Genomic DNA, 19,345 nt, shown 5'->3' with positions numbered 1-19,345 from the left:
TCCAAGAGCCTTTTTCCTCTTTTAAGGTCTTTGCCTAGCTAAGCCAAGAAAGAAGTATCATAGGACTAATTCTTCCTACTTATTGTACATTATCATCCACACAGCCACTAGCCACATTCTAAACAATTTATTTAGTTATCCTATATTTCAGGCTGCTTTTGGCCCTTAAACTAGGCCCCTCACTGCTCCAGGCATGGGCCCGTGCAGCCTAACAGAACCAACCAGCGCCCAGCAGTCTGTGGCCACAGTGATGGCTATAACCGCTTCATCTGCCGCCGCTCCTGTCGGCGCTGGCGTTTTTCATTGTGTTCTGGTGCTGGCGCTCCACTGTCCGCTGTGAACCAGGGGCCCAGCACATTTACCCACAAGAGGTAAAGGGCCCGGCCTGGAGCCTAGGACAGAAAGGGTAACTTGAGGCCAGTTGCAAGGACTAGCAGGGGTGGGGTGGGGTGTTAAGTGCTTCCTTCGGAGGCCCAGGCCTCCAGTCCACGTACCAGAAGCCAGAAGGACCAGATGTAGAGGGAGAAACAACTGAGCACCTGAACAATGGCTGTCAGTAGGATCACATCTTTAAGGTGCCTGTGGATAGAAGGAAGAGGCTGCCAAGGATAGTAGACTGGCCCTAGTTCTGCCCCCTTCCGTACTGTTCAAGTTGAAAGTAGTTGTGAGTCTTGGGCTGTGTGGGCCCCAGCGCCCCAGCCCTGGGGCCGCTCACCTGGGCTGGCGATGGGGGACACTCACTCTGCCATGCCCTGCTCCATGTTGAGGTCCATGCCACCATCCATCAAGGACCCGTCCTCAGAGAAGGCTGCCCGAGCCATCGAGCTCATAGAGTGATAACTGGCCCCATATACTGCCAAACTAAAGCCTAGGGCCATCTGCAAATCAAGAAAACGAGTATCAAAAGCTGCCAGGCACTGATCGTGTACACTCATTTACTTCCCAGGATGGGGATGTATTGTTTTAACTCCAGCACAGTGGCTGCGCCCTAAGCTACTGCTCTTTCAGCCAGCAACTGGCCTGCTTCTCTAGCAGCAGCCTGGCCACTCAGGTCACAGCCTGGTGGGAATTCTTTTTCCCATGGGCACCAGCACTGCCACTGCCACTAAAGGTAGCTTTAACTACATCTCTCTTGTTCCAATTATAAGTAAGACTCGAGAGTCAAAGGCTGGGGTGAAAACCTGCCAGCTCAGAGAGGCTGGGTAGCAACTAGCTGTCCTCTCTTTGCTGACATCTCCCAAAGAGAGCCTCCTTCAGCTCTGCCAGACAAAAAAAGCCACTACAAATCCCTCTCTCCCTACTTCTGGTGCCTCTCTCTCTCTCTTCCAGATGCCCTCTGATGCTCTATGATTACTTCCTGTCAACTAGTTGCTGTCTCAGCCTCCTGACCCAAGGTGAATTTTATTTAATTAACGCTGATGCACACTTGGGTTTCACAGTGTGACTGAATATCCCAACAGGGATACTTACCCAGGCCCAAAATGAGGCAGATGAATAGAAGAAAACCAAGGTCACAAGGCAGTATATGGCCTACGAGCAAACACAGGATCAGGCTGGGGTTGAAAGCTACCCCCAAATTATGAGCTTTCCTCAACTCTGACCAAGGATTGGGCCAGACTGAGAGGAAGGAACCAAGCGGTAGAAGGGCTCTGCTTCCTGAGTCAGACAACTCTTACCCCATGTCAGTCCAGGAAAGAAGCCCTAGTGTAGTGTGAGGACAGTCAGACTCAGCTGGGACTCACTGCTTCATTTCATTTGGGGCTTTTTCCCCTTTCATTTCTTCATTTTGCTTCTAATTCTAGTTCACACTTCCTCTGTGCCTGGCACTCTTTTTTGTGTGTTTGTTTGTTTTTGAGGTAGGGTTTCTCTGTGTAACAGCTCTGGCTGGCCTAAACTCACAGAGATTCACCTGGCTCTGCCACCCGAGTGCTGGGGTTAAAGGTGTGTGCCACCACCGACCAGTACCTGGCTACTTTTTAAAAAATGTTTTAAAATATATTTTATGCACATAGTGTTTTGCTTGTATGTATGTATGTGCACCACATGTCTACTTGTGTGCCTGGTACCACAGAGGTCAGAAGAGGGCACTGGATCCTCTGGAGCAGATGGTTGTAAACTACCATGTGGGTGCTACGAATGGAACCCAGGTCCTCTCTCTTAACCACTCTGCTCTGGATATTGGGGTGGGGGGGCAGGCAGTGCTGGTGATCAAACCTAGGCAAGGGCTCTACCACTGAGCTACACTTTCTGTCTTGCTTTGTTGCTCAGGTTATCCTTGAACACTCTAGCCTCAGTCTTTCAAGTAGCTAGAATTACAGTTATGTATCATTATGGCTGGCTCCTCTCATCCCTCCCCTCCCTTTTTTGAGATGGGGTTTCTATGTAGACCAAAGCAAATGGCAAGCTTCCTGTCCTCCTGCCACAGCGTACCTAGTGCAAGGATTACAGGCTTGTGCTTTCACACAAGCTTTTCGTTTCTTCACAACATTCTCTGTTGGAACCTTGGCTGTCACTTAGCAGTACTCCTAATCAGACAGCTCTGAGGACGACGGAGCTATTAAAGGGCATAGAAAAACATGAGGCCGGCAACTTACATTGGCTCCCAGTATGATCCGCAGGTAAAACTTGAGAGTTTCTTTGTTCTCTTCAAATATCTGCTTCTTCCCTCTTGTACCCACTTTGCCTTTGGGCTGCAGAGGGATGATGAGATGCTGTCAGCTTTTGTGCCTCACTCCTCACACCAGCCTAGTTATCTGCACCTCAGCGAAGTCCTTATCGTACTCTGTCAAACCTAGCAATCCCTGATTAGACTTCCACTCCTCTAGTCCACCCTCCCCTGTGTCAAGACACCATTTTTACACTACCCCGAGCTACGATCGCCTAATGCTCTCCCTGAAATTAACCCGAACTACATTAATACCTTCTTTGGCTCTCCTGGTAAGGTTTAGCTTTGGGCTAAGGACCTCTCCGAAGGAACTCCAGGGGAACTTAACGGCGTCCCTCTCCAGCTTGGGGAGGGGCGGGAGTTCAGATCTGGAACTGACAACGGCGCCCCCCTGCCTCCTACTAGCTCTGGTATATTCCTGCGCTACAACTCTCCCCGCAACCCACTCTCTCTACCACAGCCCATTTGGATGGCGCCCCTCTCTGGCCCAGTGCCTGATGCCTTCATGTCCTTCCTGTTTCCACTTTCCCAACACCGGGAAAGCTTTGCCGGTGCAGACCCCGCCCTACCCATCCTTCTTACCGCCATAGTTTGAAGCAAATACCCAGCCACGGAAACAAGGGCGAGTAACTGGAACTGCAGTCAGTAGACACCACATCGGCAGCCCATGCACTTCCGGTACAGACCGAAATCGTCAGGATTCTGGACGGAAGTGGATTCCATTTCCTTCCCAGGCCCCGCCCCAGGGGTGACGGGACTACACTTCCCAGAAAGCCTTGCGCGGGGGCGGAGACGGCAGAGAGGCGATGGCGGACTCGCTGCCCCTGGAGGTGAGAGGAAGCGGTCCTCAGGCCTGGGTCGGGGACAGGCCACGCCTTCGGGGTCCCGAGCTTTGGGGAAGGGCTGTCTGACAGCTCGCCCGGCACCTCCCGCCAGGCGGAAACGAGCCGCCCGGCGAATCCCAGGACCTGCAAACTCTGGGTAACAGCCCGCTTTGGGGCCACTTCGACCCCTTCGGTTGGGATACCCTCCTCTCCTTACCCATTGGCCCCAGAAGATGACTACTCTGTCACCTCAGGAGGACAGCCTCTCTAACCATCTCCTTCCCTTGAGATGGCCGTTCCCTCCCGCTCAGTTCTAGAAGATGTCCGCTCCACCATTCCTGAAGGGTAATCAGTTTTCTCCCGGGTGGCCCCTTGGAATGGTCGCTCCATTTCCCCGCCCCTCCCCCACCGCCCTCGCAGTTGGAAATAGACTGCTCCCTCCCCATCAATTCTGGGGACAGCAGCCAAGGTCTTTAATCTAAGACATGCCTGCTACATCCCTAGTGATGGCTGCCCCTCCATTTTTCACCCCTTGGGATGTTTGTTCCGTTAGTCAGAGGCAAGAGTACTCTGCTCTTACGGGCAAGGAGATGCAGATACAGGCTTTGTGTCTTGTATCTTTTTTGAAATGGTCTATCTGTTTTTCCCTGGGAGTTGGCAGCCCCCTCCCATTACCCAAGAAAGGCCACTTTCTCATGAGTCCTAGAGTGCACCCTCTCCTTAGCATAAATAGAACCTGCAATGACATCCTATTCCCTTTTGGCCCCAGAGGTTATCCTCATTCCTGTAAATTCCATGGATGACCAGTGGGGTGGGTTCGTGGGACGACCACTCCACCTCTTTTAATACGAGAGAGGCTACTCCGTTCTCAGCTTAATGAATTATGACCCTCTGCCATGAAGACTTGTTTCTCTTTGCTCCCAGGGTTTATCATCCCAGAAGATAGGCCAGCCACTCTCTTAGCCCAGTCTTCCCTCTTAGCCCCCTAGAGATGGGAGCTTGGTCCGTCCAGTCCCATCAACACTTCTTCATACCTCTCCTCTCTGGTCCTCGCCCTTCTCCTCTCAATAATAATCTGCTTTATCTCCCACCCCTTCCCTGAGAAAACCTTGGTGAAAGTAGGGGTAAAGGACTCTATTTTTAACCCAGCAAATACTGGCTGAATACTGCCTATGTACCTAGCATCCGAGAAGAGAAGGAGAGAACACAGTGGGCTAGTGAAGTCGCTGCAGAAGGACTTCCCAGAAAGAGCTTCACATAAGGAAAAGAAAATAAACTTGCTGCATTGGTAGGGAGAATGGACTGGGGATGTTCTGAGACCAGCAGACCCAAGCATGGAGGCCTGGCGTTGTTGACCCAGGAGCGAGGATTTTGTTCTGAGATTATTGGGGAACACAGAAGGTTTTATCAGGGGTAGTGAAACTGGAAACAACTTTTTGGAAAATTAACTCTATGACTATATAGAATGGACTAACAAGGATGAATGTAGAAACAAGGAGGCTGTGAAAGGAATCCAGGTCCAGGGGGGTAAACTTTAGAGCTATTAAGATAATGAAGTTGTAAAAGTAGAAATGTTAATAATAGCCATCTGGCAACCATTTATGGGCCATCTAGGTCCCTATAAGACTAATTTAGATGATGATGATGATTATTATTATTAGGTTTTTTTGAGACAAGGTTTCTCTGTGTATCTTTGGAGGCTGTCCTGGATCTCGCTCTGTAGACCAGGCTGGCCTCGAACTCACAGAGATCCACCTGGCTCTGCCTCCTGAGTGCTGGGATGAAAGGCGTGCACCACTGCCACCCGGCTAGATTATTTTTAGTGTCTTCATTTCATTTGTATAGAAACTGAAGCTCAGAGAAGTCACGTACCTTGTAGTTACTCACCTGGAAAGTAGTAGAGTTAGGATTTGATGAGTCTGAGTTAGCCTTGCCTGACACTTCAGTTTTGTGAGTAAAGAATGGAAGACCACAAGTCCAGGTATCACTAGGACCCTCAGATTGGGAGTACAGTTGGCAGTAAAAGGTAAAGTTGGACTCAGGGCAAAACTAGCAATTTGGTTGAGGTTAAAGTGGAGAACTATTGGAGTGTAGGGCCCTGTAGACAATTGGCAGTATGAGACTAATGCTTGGTTAACATGACAACATAAAGCTATTACATTGTTGACTATTCTTGTACAAGTAAACAGAAAATCAAGAGATCGAACCTTGGGAGTCAGGGAGAATGCAGAAACAGGACAGTCAGCATGGTAAGGCCCAGAAAACATTGCCGTAGGTAGGACTGTAAAAGAAAAGGACAGTTAATAGGAAATTGTTCCTGGCCTCCCAAGTGGCCCCTTTCTTAGTCCTAGATGGAGCCACCAACCTCACCACCTATAGACTCATAGAGCACAGTTAGATGGAAGAGGAGAGTCTCCCAAACTTGCTGTGTTTCCTACCTTAACAGCTAGCTGAGAAAACAAACTGGTAATAGAGAAGATGGGAAAAGAATAGGGGTTCCCAAAGCCAGGCATCATGGCTCACGCTCACAATTCTATCACATGGGATATAATTCTACTAAGGCAGGAGAATGGCTGTGTAATGTAAGTCTGGGTACATAGTGAGTTTCAGCACAGCCTAGGGTACATAGTGAAACCCTATCTAAAAGAGAAAAAAAAAAGAGTAGCATTTGACTTCTGTTCTAGATCTGTGAAAATGCTATGTTTTGTAACTTCTCCTCACAAGAACTTAGTTAAATCTCACTTCAGTTGCCATTTCACAGACAAAAACAAGGCTCAAGGAAGTCAGCCAGCCAAGTGCAAACTTGGACTAGGTTTGTCTGGCCCCAGTGCCAGACTGTTTCTACCAAAGGGGGCATGAATTTGGATTCTTACTTGGTACAAACCTGAACTCAGAAGTGCCTCATGTTAGGTCCATTCTCAGGAGATCTGCAGGAAGCTGGCTGGAGAAGGGAAGCAAATAGTTCATGAAGCTTTGGGTCCAAGATGGACGAGAAGCCAGTGCTCCGATGCCCTCAGACCCAGTTCTAACGGCCCTCAAACACCTTATCTTTTTCCCTCAGATGCTCACATATATCTTGAGCTTCCTACCTCTGTCAGATCAGAAAGAGGCATCCCTTGTGAGTCGGGCTTGGTACTGTGCAGCCCAGAATGCCCTTCGAGAGGTAAGGTACCCACCTCACTTAGTTCATTCTGAGTTGTCCCTCACTTCAACTTGCTCATGGCCCTGCTTATGCATCATCTATCCATCCATCCACATATACTCATACATTAATACATATAAGTCTTGGGGTGCAGAGCTTGGGGTATATAGGTGAATAAAACCTAGTCCCCCTAAGAAGCACATTGTCCAATGAAGGAAAAAGACAGTTAGCATGAATAATTGTGATACTGTGTATTCAGTACCATAGCACTCAATGAAAACGTAAAACAAGGGGTTGGGGATTTAGCTCAGTGGTAGAGCGCTTGCCTAGCAATCGCAAGGCCCAGAGTTCGATCCGAAGCTCCAAAAAAAAAAAAAAAGAAAAAGAAAAGATAAACAAAGATAAGGGTACCCAAACAAGATCATCCAGTAGCTTCAGGGAAGGCCTGAGAGAATAGAATGAGAGTACATGTTGGTTGTCTTGGCATCAAGGTGTGGAAGTTCTGAAAACAGTCACACAAATTCCAAATAACTGGATTGAGTTTTATGTGGGGGGGTATGGTAGGATAGGAGACTAGAATGTGGCCAAGATTGCAAGGTGGCAGATGTGCCAGGTAGCAGAGCTTAGGCTTTCTTCCAGTTACTGTTGTGGGGCCTTTAAGAAATGTGAAGGCAGGGCTGGAGAGATCGCTCAGCGGTTAAGAGCACTGACTGTTCTTCCAGAGGATCTGGGTTCAATTCCCAGCACCCACATGGCGGCTTACAACTGTCTGTAACTTCAGTACTGGGGCACTAAAAAACCAATGTATATATAAAGTAAGTTATTTTTTTAAAAAAGAGAGAAGGAAAGAAATGTGAAGGCAGGCAAGGGACAGTGTGATGTGGATTCCACAGTGGATTAGAGGGGCGAGACTGAGTATAGGACGCAGCCCAGCCAGGAGGGGAGTGCAGACACCTGTACTATTGAAAGACAAGCAATGACCTTCTGTTAATTTTGATTTAATTATCAGTGAGATTAAGGGTTTTTTCCTCATTAGCAGTTTTGTCCTTTATCCACTTAACTGGTAGAGTCTTAGTAATTTGCTTGCCCATTTTATGAGCTTTTTATACATTAAAGATTGATTCTTTATATATCTGTTAAAATATATTTCTGATATGTTTGCCCTTTCATTTTATTTGTAGATAGCTGTTTTATTTATGAGATATAAAAATTAAACTTCTGTGTTGTTGATTATTTTCTTTTTCTTTCTTTCATGGTTTTTAAAGATCCCTTACCCTCCAGAGATTTCATCAGTGCATACTTGTATTTTTATTCTTTTAAAAAATTTGACTGATTTCTAGAGTAGTGATTGGCTCAACAAAAATAAATTACTTCTGTTTTATGGTTTTAATGTTTTGTTTTGTTTTGTTTTGTTTAGTTTAATTTTTTTTTTTTGGACAGGGTCTTACAATGTAGCCCAGGTTAGTCATAAGCCACTAGCCTTAGCCTTCTAAGTGCTTAGATTATAGGCGTGAGCCACCACACCCTGATTGGCTTTAACTTTTATCAGTGAGAAGTGTTTTTTATTCATGAAACTTAATTTAATCTATATGATAAAGTATGGAGCTGATCAGTTTGCTTTTCAAATAGCTCCTACATCATTTCTATCTAATCTTCTCTGTTAGATTAGAAACCCCTCTGTTACATATCAAATGTATACGTGTAAGTAGAGTCTGTTGTTGGATTATCTATCTGGTGTCATGGATCTTAATGTCTAAAGGAATTGTATCTTGGACTTGTTGAAAAATTTAGAGTATGAGATATCCAGTTGCCAAAACTCAGTTGATAATTGAATGTCTATGTGAGAAATTCAAGAGAAAGGTATGGTTAATAAATACAGACTCAGGTGTAATTAAAGAATGAGCGGGGCAGGAAGTGTAGCTCAGTGGTAGAGTACTTGACTAGAATGTGCATGCCCTAGGTTTGATCCCCAGAACTGAAGAAAAAAAATGGATGGAAGTAAAGCCCCAAATCTGAGTAACTCTACGTCAGGAAAAGTATAGCACACATAGGATTAGGACACCTAGACTGGAGAGCATTTGAAACACCAAGTGGATGATTAATGATGTAAAATCCCATAGGGACTGGCAAAATAAAGATCAAATAGTGCTTGTAATATATGCTATGCTGTTGAATGCGGTGGCACCTGCCTGTAATCCCAGCCCTTGGAAGGAGAGACAGGAAGGGCAGGAGTTCAAGGTGCATTACCATGCCTGGCTGGGATACAAGTCGATATATCAAGGAAGTGGAGTGAAAGGGACATGTGGGTGTTAAGAGTGAGGGTACCTTGATCAAGGGTGCTAAGAGTTTAGGAGGCCCAGCAGATTCAGGATAGATGGTGGATTCAGAATTGGATATTTTTATCAGGGTTTCTAGAGAGGTCCATGAAGCAGCTGATCTCTAATGTGGTTGAGGAAAACAATATGGATCAGAAAGTAGCGAGGGCCAGGCCTGGTGACACATGTCTGTGATCTCAGCCCTTGGTAGACTCAAGCAGAAAAATAGCATGTTAGAGTTCAACCTGGGTAAGATTCTGTTTCACAGAACAGCAAAAAGAAAAGATAGGACTGGAGAGATGATTCAGTAGAGTGGCTAAGGGTGCCAGCTGTGGAAAAATTCCTGGCACCTACAAAACCCTCTCCTGGAACCCCAGTGCTGTGGCAGGCAGGGACAAGAGAATCGGTGGGGTTGCTGGTTGCTAGCCCAGCTCCAGCTTCAGTGAGAGACCCTTTCTCAGGGGAATAGGGCAACGAGTGACAGAGCAGGACATTAGTGTCCTCCTCTGGTTCCCACATGTACCCTCCTCCTCACTCATACAGCACATGCTCCACATGTACCCTCCTCCTCCACACTCATACAGCACATGCTCCACATGTACCCTCCTCCACACTCATACAGCACATGCTCCACATGTACCCTCCTCCTCCACACTCATACAGCACATGCTCCACATGTACCCTCTTCCTCCACACTCATACAGCACATGCTCCACATGTACCCTCCTTCTCCACACTCATACAGCACATGCTCCACATGTACCCTCCTCCACACTCATACAGCACATGCTCCACATGTACCCTCCTCCACACTTATACAGCACATGCTCCACATGTACCCTTCTCCTCCACACTCATACAGCACATGCTCCCATACCAAAGACAGGAAAAGGAAGGTCTATTGCCCCACAGGCTGAAGTGCGGTGTGACAGAGAGCTCATGGAGAGGACAGAGATTGTCCATGTGTATGTGTTGTTAGGTAGAACAAGGCAGGAGAACTTACTCATCTACGGTCTGGGTCTGTCTTTTGATAACTCCAGAGAGACCAATGACAAACAGGCTGAAAAACAAGAGGAGAGCCAGGGGCACACTGGAAGTACACAAGGTTAACAGTGACAGCCTTTCCCTAGCTGGTGGCCTGGTAGAGAGGACCCTGTGAAAGGCTGAAGAGAAGCTCCCACATGGTGGTGACTTGCTGGAGGGGGCTGGGCCAGGAATGGGTGACTCTGGCAGGAAGGAGGGACTAAATGACCCAACAGTGAGTGTCTCCTCATACTTCCTAGGGGAAAACCTGAAAGAGAACATTTAGAGATGAGAAAAGGTACTATAGCATTCAGGAGACTGAGGCAGGAGGATTGCTGTGATCACAAGGCCATCTTGGGCTATATAGTAAATTCAAGGACATCTTGAACTCCATAACCAGACCCTTTCCCCAAACACCAAACCCAAAATCTGTTATTTATAGCCTCTGAGGAAGGACCAATGGAAAGACAAAAACAGCAGAATTCCCAGGAGATGAGGTGAGGACAGCTCAGCAAGCCAGAAGAAAGGACTGTCTGAACCAAAGTCTAGGAGTCAGAGGTAGGGTTCTCTCAGGAGCCAGCTAGCAAGCAGGAACAGACTTCCCACCTGATGGCTTTGGTTGCTTTTTGAAGCAGGAAAGTTCATTTTTTTTTTCTTTTTTCTTTTTTGTTTTGTTTTTGTTTGTTTTTTGTTTTTCCAGACAGGGTTTCTTTGTGTAACCGCCTTGATTATCCTGGAACTCACCTTGTAGCCCAGGCTGGCCTCAAATCCACAGAGATCCACTTGCCTCTGCCTCCCCGAGTGCTGGGATTAAAGATGTGCACCCAAAAAAAGGACAGGCCATTTCTAAGAAGGCTAGGTGCAGAGAAGCTTTTGCAGCAGGCTCGGAGCAGAAAATGGTGGGTTAGGCGAGAAGGGGGGTAAGTGGGATAGAATGCCATGGCTTCTTCAGCAGTAGTCTGTTATCTTCAGCACAGACTGCAAGTAGGCAGCTGGGTTTGTTATCTGTGAGTCGGCAGGAAGAGTGGGCACAGCAGCATGGGGGAAGAAGACAAGCCCTCAGGAGAGAGCAGCCCCATAGAGACCTTCTAGGAAGAAGAGGGTGGGCGAGGGAGTGGTCAGGCTCCTGGGGATGGGTGAGAGAGGATAGAAGAGCAAGGAGGGAAGGAAGAGAAGGCTGGGTCTGTGGCTGAGACCCTGTTGTAGAGCTGGCACTGCTGCAGCTAACTGGGAGTTCCAGATCCCATTGACAAAGTCCTGCTAGGGTGAGAACGGTGGGAGGCAAAGCTATAGGTACACAGGGTCCTGCCCCGACTTCACCATTTTTATACCCCAGAGAGCAGTCTACAGAGCCTGTCCTCCAAAGCTCGGGGGTAGGCAGATGGAGCAGGAGGCAATGTCACCAGCCACTGATACTCTGGAAGACAGTCGTCAACTAAGGCAAAGCTGAAACTAAGTCTTCCCACGCCAGGCTAGGACACCTGGGCTCTGTGACTTTGATTCCTCCTGCCCTCCTCATTTTGTTCACTTAATCCTAGTGTATCCCAAATAATGATAAATAAAGCAGGGAAGGGCAGTACCCCCACATGCTTCCAAGTTCTGCCCAGTGTCCTGGAAGTCTGGGGTGGCCACCATTGGATTGGATTCTTTCCACTGCTATCTTCCTGTCCAAAGTATTTAACTCTCCCCAGAGACCAGTACCTCTGAGCACCAGAGTTGTATTTCACTGCAGTTTTCTGAAAGGAAAGCAAGTGCCTTAGCTTTTGGATCCCTGTACTAAGCAGCAGGAACATTTCTCTCTTAGAGGCTCTCCAAGCCTGTGCACAAGCCTGTAGTCTCACTGTGAGACTTCACTAGGTACTGAAGAGTCCAGACCTCCTACAGTCAAGGGGCAATTGTCGTTTTCAGAAGTGGGTACTTAAAGTGACTGCAGTTGTCCTAAGATGCCAACATGGGGAAAGGAGACCAAGGGCTTCTTGGTCATTTGTGGATGGAGAGGCTGAAGCTAGAGCAGGCGCCCTTCCAGTCCTCCTTCAAGTCTCCAAAAGTAGTTTCCCAAGGGCCCTACTTGCGTCTGCCCCTCAAAGAAGTAAATATTCTTCTACATTAAAAAAAAAAAATTGAAAAGACTGCCCTTTGGAACTGCAATTCCATCCAGCTGACCTCAGGAGCAGGTTGACCATTGTGTAAAGGGTTCAAGGCTGGCATAGCTAACACTAACACTAGTCAGGAGCCACTGGGGATGTGGCTCAGTTGGTTGAATACTTGCCTAGCCTGTACTCAGCCCTGAGCTTGATTCCCAGTATTACATAAAACTAATAGTAGTGATGCCTGCCTGCCTGTAATCCCAGCACTTGGGAGGAAATCTAATCAGAAGTTTAAGGTCATCTCCTGATATATAGCAACTTTAGGGACAGCCTGGGCTATGTGAGACCTTGTCTCAAACAAACAAACAAACAAACATGGGGGGGCCAGGTATGGTCTCAAGTCTCTCTGCCCCAGTAGCTGGAAATCTTGTGGGCCAGACCCTGCCTATTTGTCTTGTGGTTGCTAACTGTGGACTGCACCCTATGGTGATTGCCAGTGCCTTCTCTTGGCTGTTTGTCTACCTTGTTCACAGAGAGGTAGTGGGAAATGGAAGAACATTTCTGGCTGCTCAGGCTCCCAGGAAGGGAAGGAAGCTAAGCTCCTTTTGTGCTTGTAGCTGTTAGCACAGAGGCCCTGCAGCTCTTAGGCTCCTAAGCTACATGAGTGGTGGGGGCGGGTGCTGCCTGGGCAACTGAACTGCTCACAGCTCCTCCAGCTCTGATTGATTCAACATTGGACTGATCCACATGGTTTGCAGGGCTTCTCAGTGGCTGGAGGCTGCTTTTGCTTTTCTCTCTACAGCCTTCCTTCTCAGATGGTTTGATCTTTCCTCTTCACACTGGGAACTTTTCCCAGCTCTCCTTAAACCTGAGAGAGGAACCTGGGCCCTTGGGAGTCTCCACTAGTCTATAGCAAGGGGATCTGATAGGGACCTGTGGTGAGTGTTCCTCTTGCAGGGAACAACCACAGTCTAAAAGAGGGATCAGGAAGAGGATCACAGTTCCTGTGAGAGAGACCATAAGATGGTCTCTATTTTTTTCTTTTCTTTTCTTTTTCTTTTTCTTTTTTTTTTTTTTGAGACAGGGTTTCATGTAGCCCAGCCTGGTCTCAAACTTGCCATATAGCCAGAAATGACTTAGAACTTCTGATCCTCCTGCATCTACCCCTCAGATACTGGTTTCTGTAATACCGGGTGAGAACCTAGGACCTTGTGCTAGACAGCCAACTACTCTACCAATTGAGCTTCTCAAGTCTCAGCTCCCCAGTTTTGCCTCTTAACCTATCTTCCTCCTTACTGTAACAGTCATGGTGGCTGTTTCTGCTGAGAAAGAAGCCAGACTGTTTCCTGCATTGGTAGGGATGGATAGGATGTTGGTTGGGAGGAGAGTGCTGCTACGATTTTACAGGATTGCCTGCTGCATGTCAGTGCTGCCTTTTCATGCCCTGTTGGTGCTGTTCTGAGGGAAACAGAGAGCAGGGTGTTTTTCTTGTTGCTGACAAGGGTAAGTGTTTTCTAGAACTCAGCTTTCCTGCATCAGAACCATGTTGATGGTATAACTAAGGCCCTCTTTAAGAACCACTTTCTTGCTACCTAGGCAACAGGTAGGGAAATTGGACTAGGTGATTTTTTTCTGAAGCTCTAACTGGGCTTCACACATGCTAGATAAGCACCCTCCTACTGAGCTGCACCCTTGATCTAGTGGACAGGATTTGGGGAGTCCCATTGTCGTCTTCCCTGCTACAGATCTATTCCATACAGATTAGACTGACTTCCCCTTAACTCCTTTTGGCATGAGGTCAGGGAAGGTTCTATGAAAATATTTCCCAAACTGCTGCCTAAGCCATCATGTTGCCACATCTTAAACCTGAGCTTGACTCCTGAGTTGAACCCCTACTCCAACCAACGTGAACTGCTGCTCACTCTCCCAAGCAAGTCCAGCTTAATTTCCTTGGCCTCTCTGGGATTTATATTAGATCCTGCTACCTGCAGAGATGTGATACAGGTGTTTTAGGCATGTGTTAGAATACACACACACACACACACACACACACACACACACACACACCTCTGCTCACACATTTTTTTTTTTCAAATATTCAAGTGCTTGAGCACTCAGGCCACCAGGGGACTAGACCTTGGTGTCTATTCCAGACCTCTGGTACCTGGACCACAAGAAGCTGAGTGACACCTGCTTTACTTCCACCTTCCAGTCCTTGAAGTGCTGTTTGTATCCTCTCTAGGAAGTTGGGGCAGTTGGCTGCTTAGCTGATGCCGAGATCCTGGCTGGGCCAGCAGATCTCAAGACCTGAGACCACAAAAGATTGTGATCTAGCATTCTTTGTTCTCCCACGCCACGAAGGCGTCAGTGGTGTCCTATAGGCCACAGCCCTGCTGTGCTCAGTTTGCTAACTCCCCACTCGATCCTTGCCCCTTTGTGGCCATCTAGTATTGTCCTTCACTCACCTTCCTGCGGCCCAACAGTCATTTCCTCCCAAATCCAGCATGGTTTGCCTTCCTGCTTCTCACTTGGTTTCTCTTCCCAGCTCCCACTTCCTGCCTACACCCTCCTTATCTCACACACACACACACACACACACACACACACACACACACACACACACACACCTGGGATGGGTGCTCATTGTAGAGGGCCTTTCTTAACTGTTTTCAACCTCTGAGAACTCTAACCTCAGACCTGCTGCTACCCTATAGACAAATGTGCGGTACAACATTCCTGTGTCCTCTGCCTCACTCTCGGCCATCAAGAACTTGGGCCTCAGGGGCATTTCACACATCAGCTTGACCAATCTGGATGGCTCACCAGCTTCGCACCAGGTACTGCAGTCTGTTGCTTACCACTTAGGCCCCACACCTGGAGAGCTTGTGCCTAGGTGGGGGCAGCCCCACAGAGGCATCCTTCTTGGCCCTGATCCTGGGATGCCCAGTCCTGCGCACCCTTGATCTCAGCGGCTGCAACAGTCTTTTCACATCAGGCACGTTGCTGGCTCAGCCTGAGACAGCGCAGTGTGTCCGAAAGGCATTGAGTGGCCTTCGTGATCTTAACCTGGCTTGCCTGCGTGACCTGACTGACCTCAGCTTCAACCATCTCAGTGGTTGTTTCCCTAGTCTGGAGCGCCTCTCCTTGGCCTACTGCCATCTAACCTTCGAGTTAGGCCCAACCTGGGGCTCCATTACCCCCCAGGTTTCCTCTCCCTCCCAGCTTTCCTTCCACAACCTACTCCAGTTCGTCAAAGAGCGAGCTGGCAGGCTGCGTGCCCTAGACCTTAGTGGTACTGGCTTGCCTCCTGAGGCCCTACAAGCCCTGGGCCAAGTGACTGGACTGCAGCTGGAGGAGCTGAGCTTGCATAGCTGTAGAGACCTCTCCTCAGAGGCTGTGGCCACCCTGTGCCACCAGCAGCCCGGCCTTACTTCCCTGGACCTCAGTGGCTGCTCAGAGCTGACTGACAGGGCACTCTTGGCTGTGAGCCGAGGTCTACAACGCCTGCGGCACTTGAGTCTGAGGAAGCTGCAGCGGCTGACTGATGCAGGTTGTGCAGCCCTGGGGGCCCTGCACGAACTGCAGAGCCTGGACATGGCCGAGTGCTGTCTTGTGAGCGGTCGGGAACTGGCCCAGGTCCTAGGCTCTGCTCACAGAGCTCCACCTGCACTGACTTCTCTCAGGCTGGCTTACTGCTCTTCACTGAAGGTGAGTTACTTTCCCTTCCTTCCTGTCCAAGGCACCTGGGGGAGCTGGGCCTGTGGCCTCAGGGGGGCTGACAACAGCAGCTTAGGTAGTTAATGTGGTGGCACATGTCCCCACTGTCCTTGCTGGCCTGTCTCTTGAAGTGGTCCTACACTGTGTGTGAGTTCTGGAAGGAGGAGGAAGCCCAAAGAGTGTTAGAAAATGTGACAGAGGCAGTGGTGCACGCCTGTAATCCTTAACAGCACCCACTGGGGGGGGGGGGGCAGAGGCAGAGGCAGAACAGCTTGGTCTACAGAGCGAGATCCAGGACAGCCAGGGTAACACTGTCTTGAATAACCAAAACCAAAAAAAAAAAAAAAAAAAAAAAGAAAGAAAGAAAACTTGGCAGGCATGGTAGCACACGTCTTTTATCTCAGAGACCGGCAGATCTCAGAATTCAAGGCCAGCCTGGTCTATAAAGTGAGTTCTAGGACAGCCAGGGCTCACAGAGAAACCCTATCTGGAAAAAAAAATATCAAGAAACGATAGAAGGTTTTGTATGGTATTGCACTGAAGAAGATATTCAGTAGGCAGGGCCTTGGGGCGGGTCACTCGGGAGCTTCCCAGTCACTGCTTGGCAGAAGTCCAACCCTTCACAGTGCTCTCAGTATTGCCATATGGGTGGCATTCATTTCTGACAGTGTCAGCTGGCCCCTCTTTGGTGGGTTATCCCTTTAACCTCTTACTGTGACAAGAGCGTTCCAAACCTAAAACTTAGCTCAGCTCATTTCATGGCAAGCACCCCTCCCTAACAACCCCTTGGCCACCAGTATCTCTTAGCTGCTTTCCCAGTCCCCATGCCCCACAGCTCCCTCTGAGTCTCCACCCAGAGTGTGTGCCCTGCTTTCAGCCCCTGCTGCCAACTTCTCATGGTGGTGGCATCACTGATGCTTCAGGTTCAAAATCTAGAGGAAACATATGTGGTTGGTTCACCTGTCCAGCCCTGGTCCAGTGGGCTGTGATCAGTGTTGCCTCAGCCCATCCTGTGGAACGGGCCCAGAGCACAGGCATGCAGCTCCCTGAGAAATACTGATCTACACCCTTTCTTGTGCCACACAGTCTTGGCCTTCGTGTCAGCAACTTCATGTAGGTCTCCCACCACTCACAGCCCACCCTGTTCACTCCAGACTTTCACGACCAACACAGGGACCATGTTGCTCTCTCTCATTCAGACCCTTGCTGACAACCCTGCCAAGCATGGAGGCACAAGCTGCTGCTCCTTTTCTTTTGTCCTCCTCCTAGGATGCCTCAGTGCTCTCCATGATCCCAGCACTGGGCCCAAGCCTCAAAGTGCTAGACTTGTCCTCCTGTGTGGCCCTCACTAACCAGACCATGCAGGCCATCTGTACCTACCTTCCTCACCTGTCAGTCCTGCGCCTGGCTTGGTGCAAGGAGCTCCAGGACTGGGGGCTTTTGGGGCAGAAGGAGCCGTGTGAGGAGCCTGTGCTAAGTCCCCAGGTATGAGATCCTTGAAGTTAGGGAGGGTGAGGTGACCGTGGTCTCTGCTGCCCTCTGCACTTCCTGAATCTTTAGCAGAACGTATGAAGAACCTGGGAAGCCGTGGTTTCTTCCCACAGCTACATCAAGAGGTGGAAAATCAAGCCCCAGACCCTCAGGAGCCTAATTCTGAGTCACAGGGCCCCTCCCTGCTCATGCTTCAGGCCCTGCAGGAGTTGGACCTCACAGCCTGCAGCAAACTGACCGATGCCAGTTTGGCCAAGGTGTGAATAAGCTGAGGACATTAGGGCTGGTGCTAGGGGACTGGGCCAACCCACTTTGTTCTTGGAGTCCCTTTCTCTTTGGTTTCTGGTAGAAGCAAGGAGCCTGGAAGGCCAGGCTCTGTGCCCCAGTGCCATTCTGTACCCCTATTTGTGCAGGTGCTCCAGTTCCCGCAGCTGAGGCAGTTGTCATTGAGCCTACTGCCAGCACTCACAGACGTGGGCTTGGTAGCTGTGGCTAGGGGCTGTCCCAGCCTGGAGCGCTTGGCATTGAGTCACTGCAGCCACCTCAGTGATGAGGGGTGGGCCCAGGCAGCCAGGTTCTGGCCAAGGCTCCAACACCTCAACCTGTCCTGTTGCAGTCAGCTCACAGAGCAGTGAGTGTTTGATGGCATTACATTGAGCCACAATGCATGGGCTGGGCTTGGGTCTTACACTCACTGGCTCAGGCACTCATCCCATGGCCTCTTTGCAGAACTCTGGATACCATTGGGCAGGCATGCAAGCAGCTTCGAGTGTTGGATGTGGCCATGTGTCCTCGTATCAACATGGCAGCCATCAGGCACTTTCAAGCACAGCTGCCTCAGGTGACCTGCATCCAGTCCCGCTTTGTGGGAGGGGCTGACCTGACCCTAACGCTTTGAAGCCGGGTCAGTAACTATCCCTGAAGCTCATCTTCCTTCACCAGTAGAGCCTTAGCCCAGGCCTCTGGACCTGAGTTTGCCCCAGTGCCTCCTCCTGCCTTCCCCTGCTCTAGAACCTTTTCTGAGACTCAGGATGGGACCATTCCAGGACACTTGCAGCCCCAGTGTACCCTTCAGATGGTAGCGACCTCTTTTCAGCTACACATTGGCTGCCATGGGCCCTGCTTACAGAGGAGCTGGGCCCGATGCTGGGGAAGGCCAGACTCTGTGCCTCCTGCCAGCCTACTACTCAGACCTAAAGCCTTTGTTCTGCCTGCTCCCAGGGGGTCTCCACCCCTCCTGAGCTTTAGCAGTCAATCCATCAACTTCATTGTAAATCAAACAATATTAAAAATTCCAGATTTTATGTCTTCCTCTGATGTTCTCAGACTAAGGGGTCTCTCCCTTCTCCATCTCAGTTAATGCAGAGACCCTCAGATGCCCCCACACTGACTCAATTAGGTCCTGGCTTCCTCCACATAGGAGATTTTGGAGGCCTTTCCCAGCACAACCCTTCTGTACATACCCTGCTGCAAAGACACTAGTCCTAACCAGACTTGGGAGCAACTGTTCAGCAGACAGATTCATGTACTGTCTTGGGGTAGCATAAGAAATAAGACAGCATCTCTGAGTAGGAGGGTCATAAGTGGTCATATAGTCCAAACCCTCTGAACAAAGGCAGTGACTTCTCAATAGCAGCTCCGAGGTAGTCTATCCAGTGATCCTCTGTGTGTCCACATGCTTTGTCTGTCTGTCTATTAGTTCTAAAAGCAGCTAGCCTGTGCTGAGTACCTGCAGCCACTGTGCTGCAGCTTGGAATTCAGAAGTGCCATTGTTCTCCCAATCACCAAACTCCATAGGGAGGCAAATAAGCCAGTAGACAGAACAGTCTGGTGTGCAGGACATGTATGAACAGAGAATTAGCACCCGGGGCAAGGAACCTAGGGCAGCAATGAACTTAGAGGGTCAAGGAAGGTGTCAAGGCAGTGAAAAGGGCCGAAGAGGGCGTAGAGGTCAGATGGATAGACTGGAGCTGGTTCTGGTACGGAGGGGTATGTGTAGGCCCTGAGGGGATACAGGGAGGATGCTAGCTTGACAACAGGAACCTTGAAGACCAAATGGAAGGTCTAAAACATGTCTGTGC

At 49.2% G+C, this 19,345-nt stretch overlaps 2 protein-coding genes across 3 annotated transcripts; one reads left to right on the top strand and one right to left on the bottom strand.

Moving 5' to 3' along the window:
* Positions 1 to 112: 112 nt before the first annotated feature.
* On the bottom strand, positions 113 to 3,353 carry Tmem208 (transmembrane protein 208). Of its 2 annotated transcripts, none has more exons than XR_004945023.1 (6): positions 3,248 to 3,353; positions 2,595 to 2,690; positions 1,471 to 1,530; positions 716 to 878; positions 495 to 579; positions 113 to 392 (listed from the first exon to the last, which is right to left on the bottom strand). XR_004945023.1 is itself a non-coding variant. In XM_036188542.1 (6 exons), exons 1-6 carry the CDS (start codon positions 3,251 to 3,253, stop codon positions 255 to 257), a joined length of 522 nt encoding a protein of 173 aa, XP_036044435.1. In that variant the 5' UTR covers positions 3,254 to 3,353; the 3' UTR covers positions 113 to 254. The 2 variants fall into 2 exon arrangements, 1 of the variants encoding a protein (XP_036044435.1); XM_036188542.1 differs by having other exon boundaries at positions 742 to 878.
* Positions 3,354 to 3,459: 106 nt separating this feature from the next.
* Positions 3,460 to 18,568, top strand: Lrrc29 (leucine rich repeat containing 29). The gene is given in 8 exon segments (XM_036188623.1): positions 3,460 to 3,495; positions 6,551 to 6,652; positions 14,771 to 14,923; positions 14,925 to 15,764; positions 17,043 to 17,258; positions 17,378 to 17,521; positions 17,678 to 17,895; positions 17,994 to 18,568. Coding segments are annotated over 8 exon segments (1,866 nt in total). The 5' UTR covers positions 3,460 to 3,471; the 3' UTR covers positions 18,163 to 18,568.
* Positions 18,569 to 19,345: the final 777 nt, after the last annotated feature.

This window comes from Onychomys torridus, chromosome 5 (assembly GCF_903995425.1).
Source record: "Onychomys torridus chromosome 5, mOncTor1.1, whole genome shotgun sequence".
Classification (NCBI taxonomy): Eukaryota; Metazoa; Chordata; class Mammalia; order Rodentia; family Cricetidae; genus Onychomys; species Onychomys torridus.
Note: the sequence above shows the minus strand (reverse complement) of the source record. Positions and strands in the feature narration are given on the sequence as shown.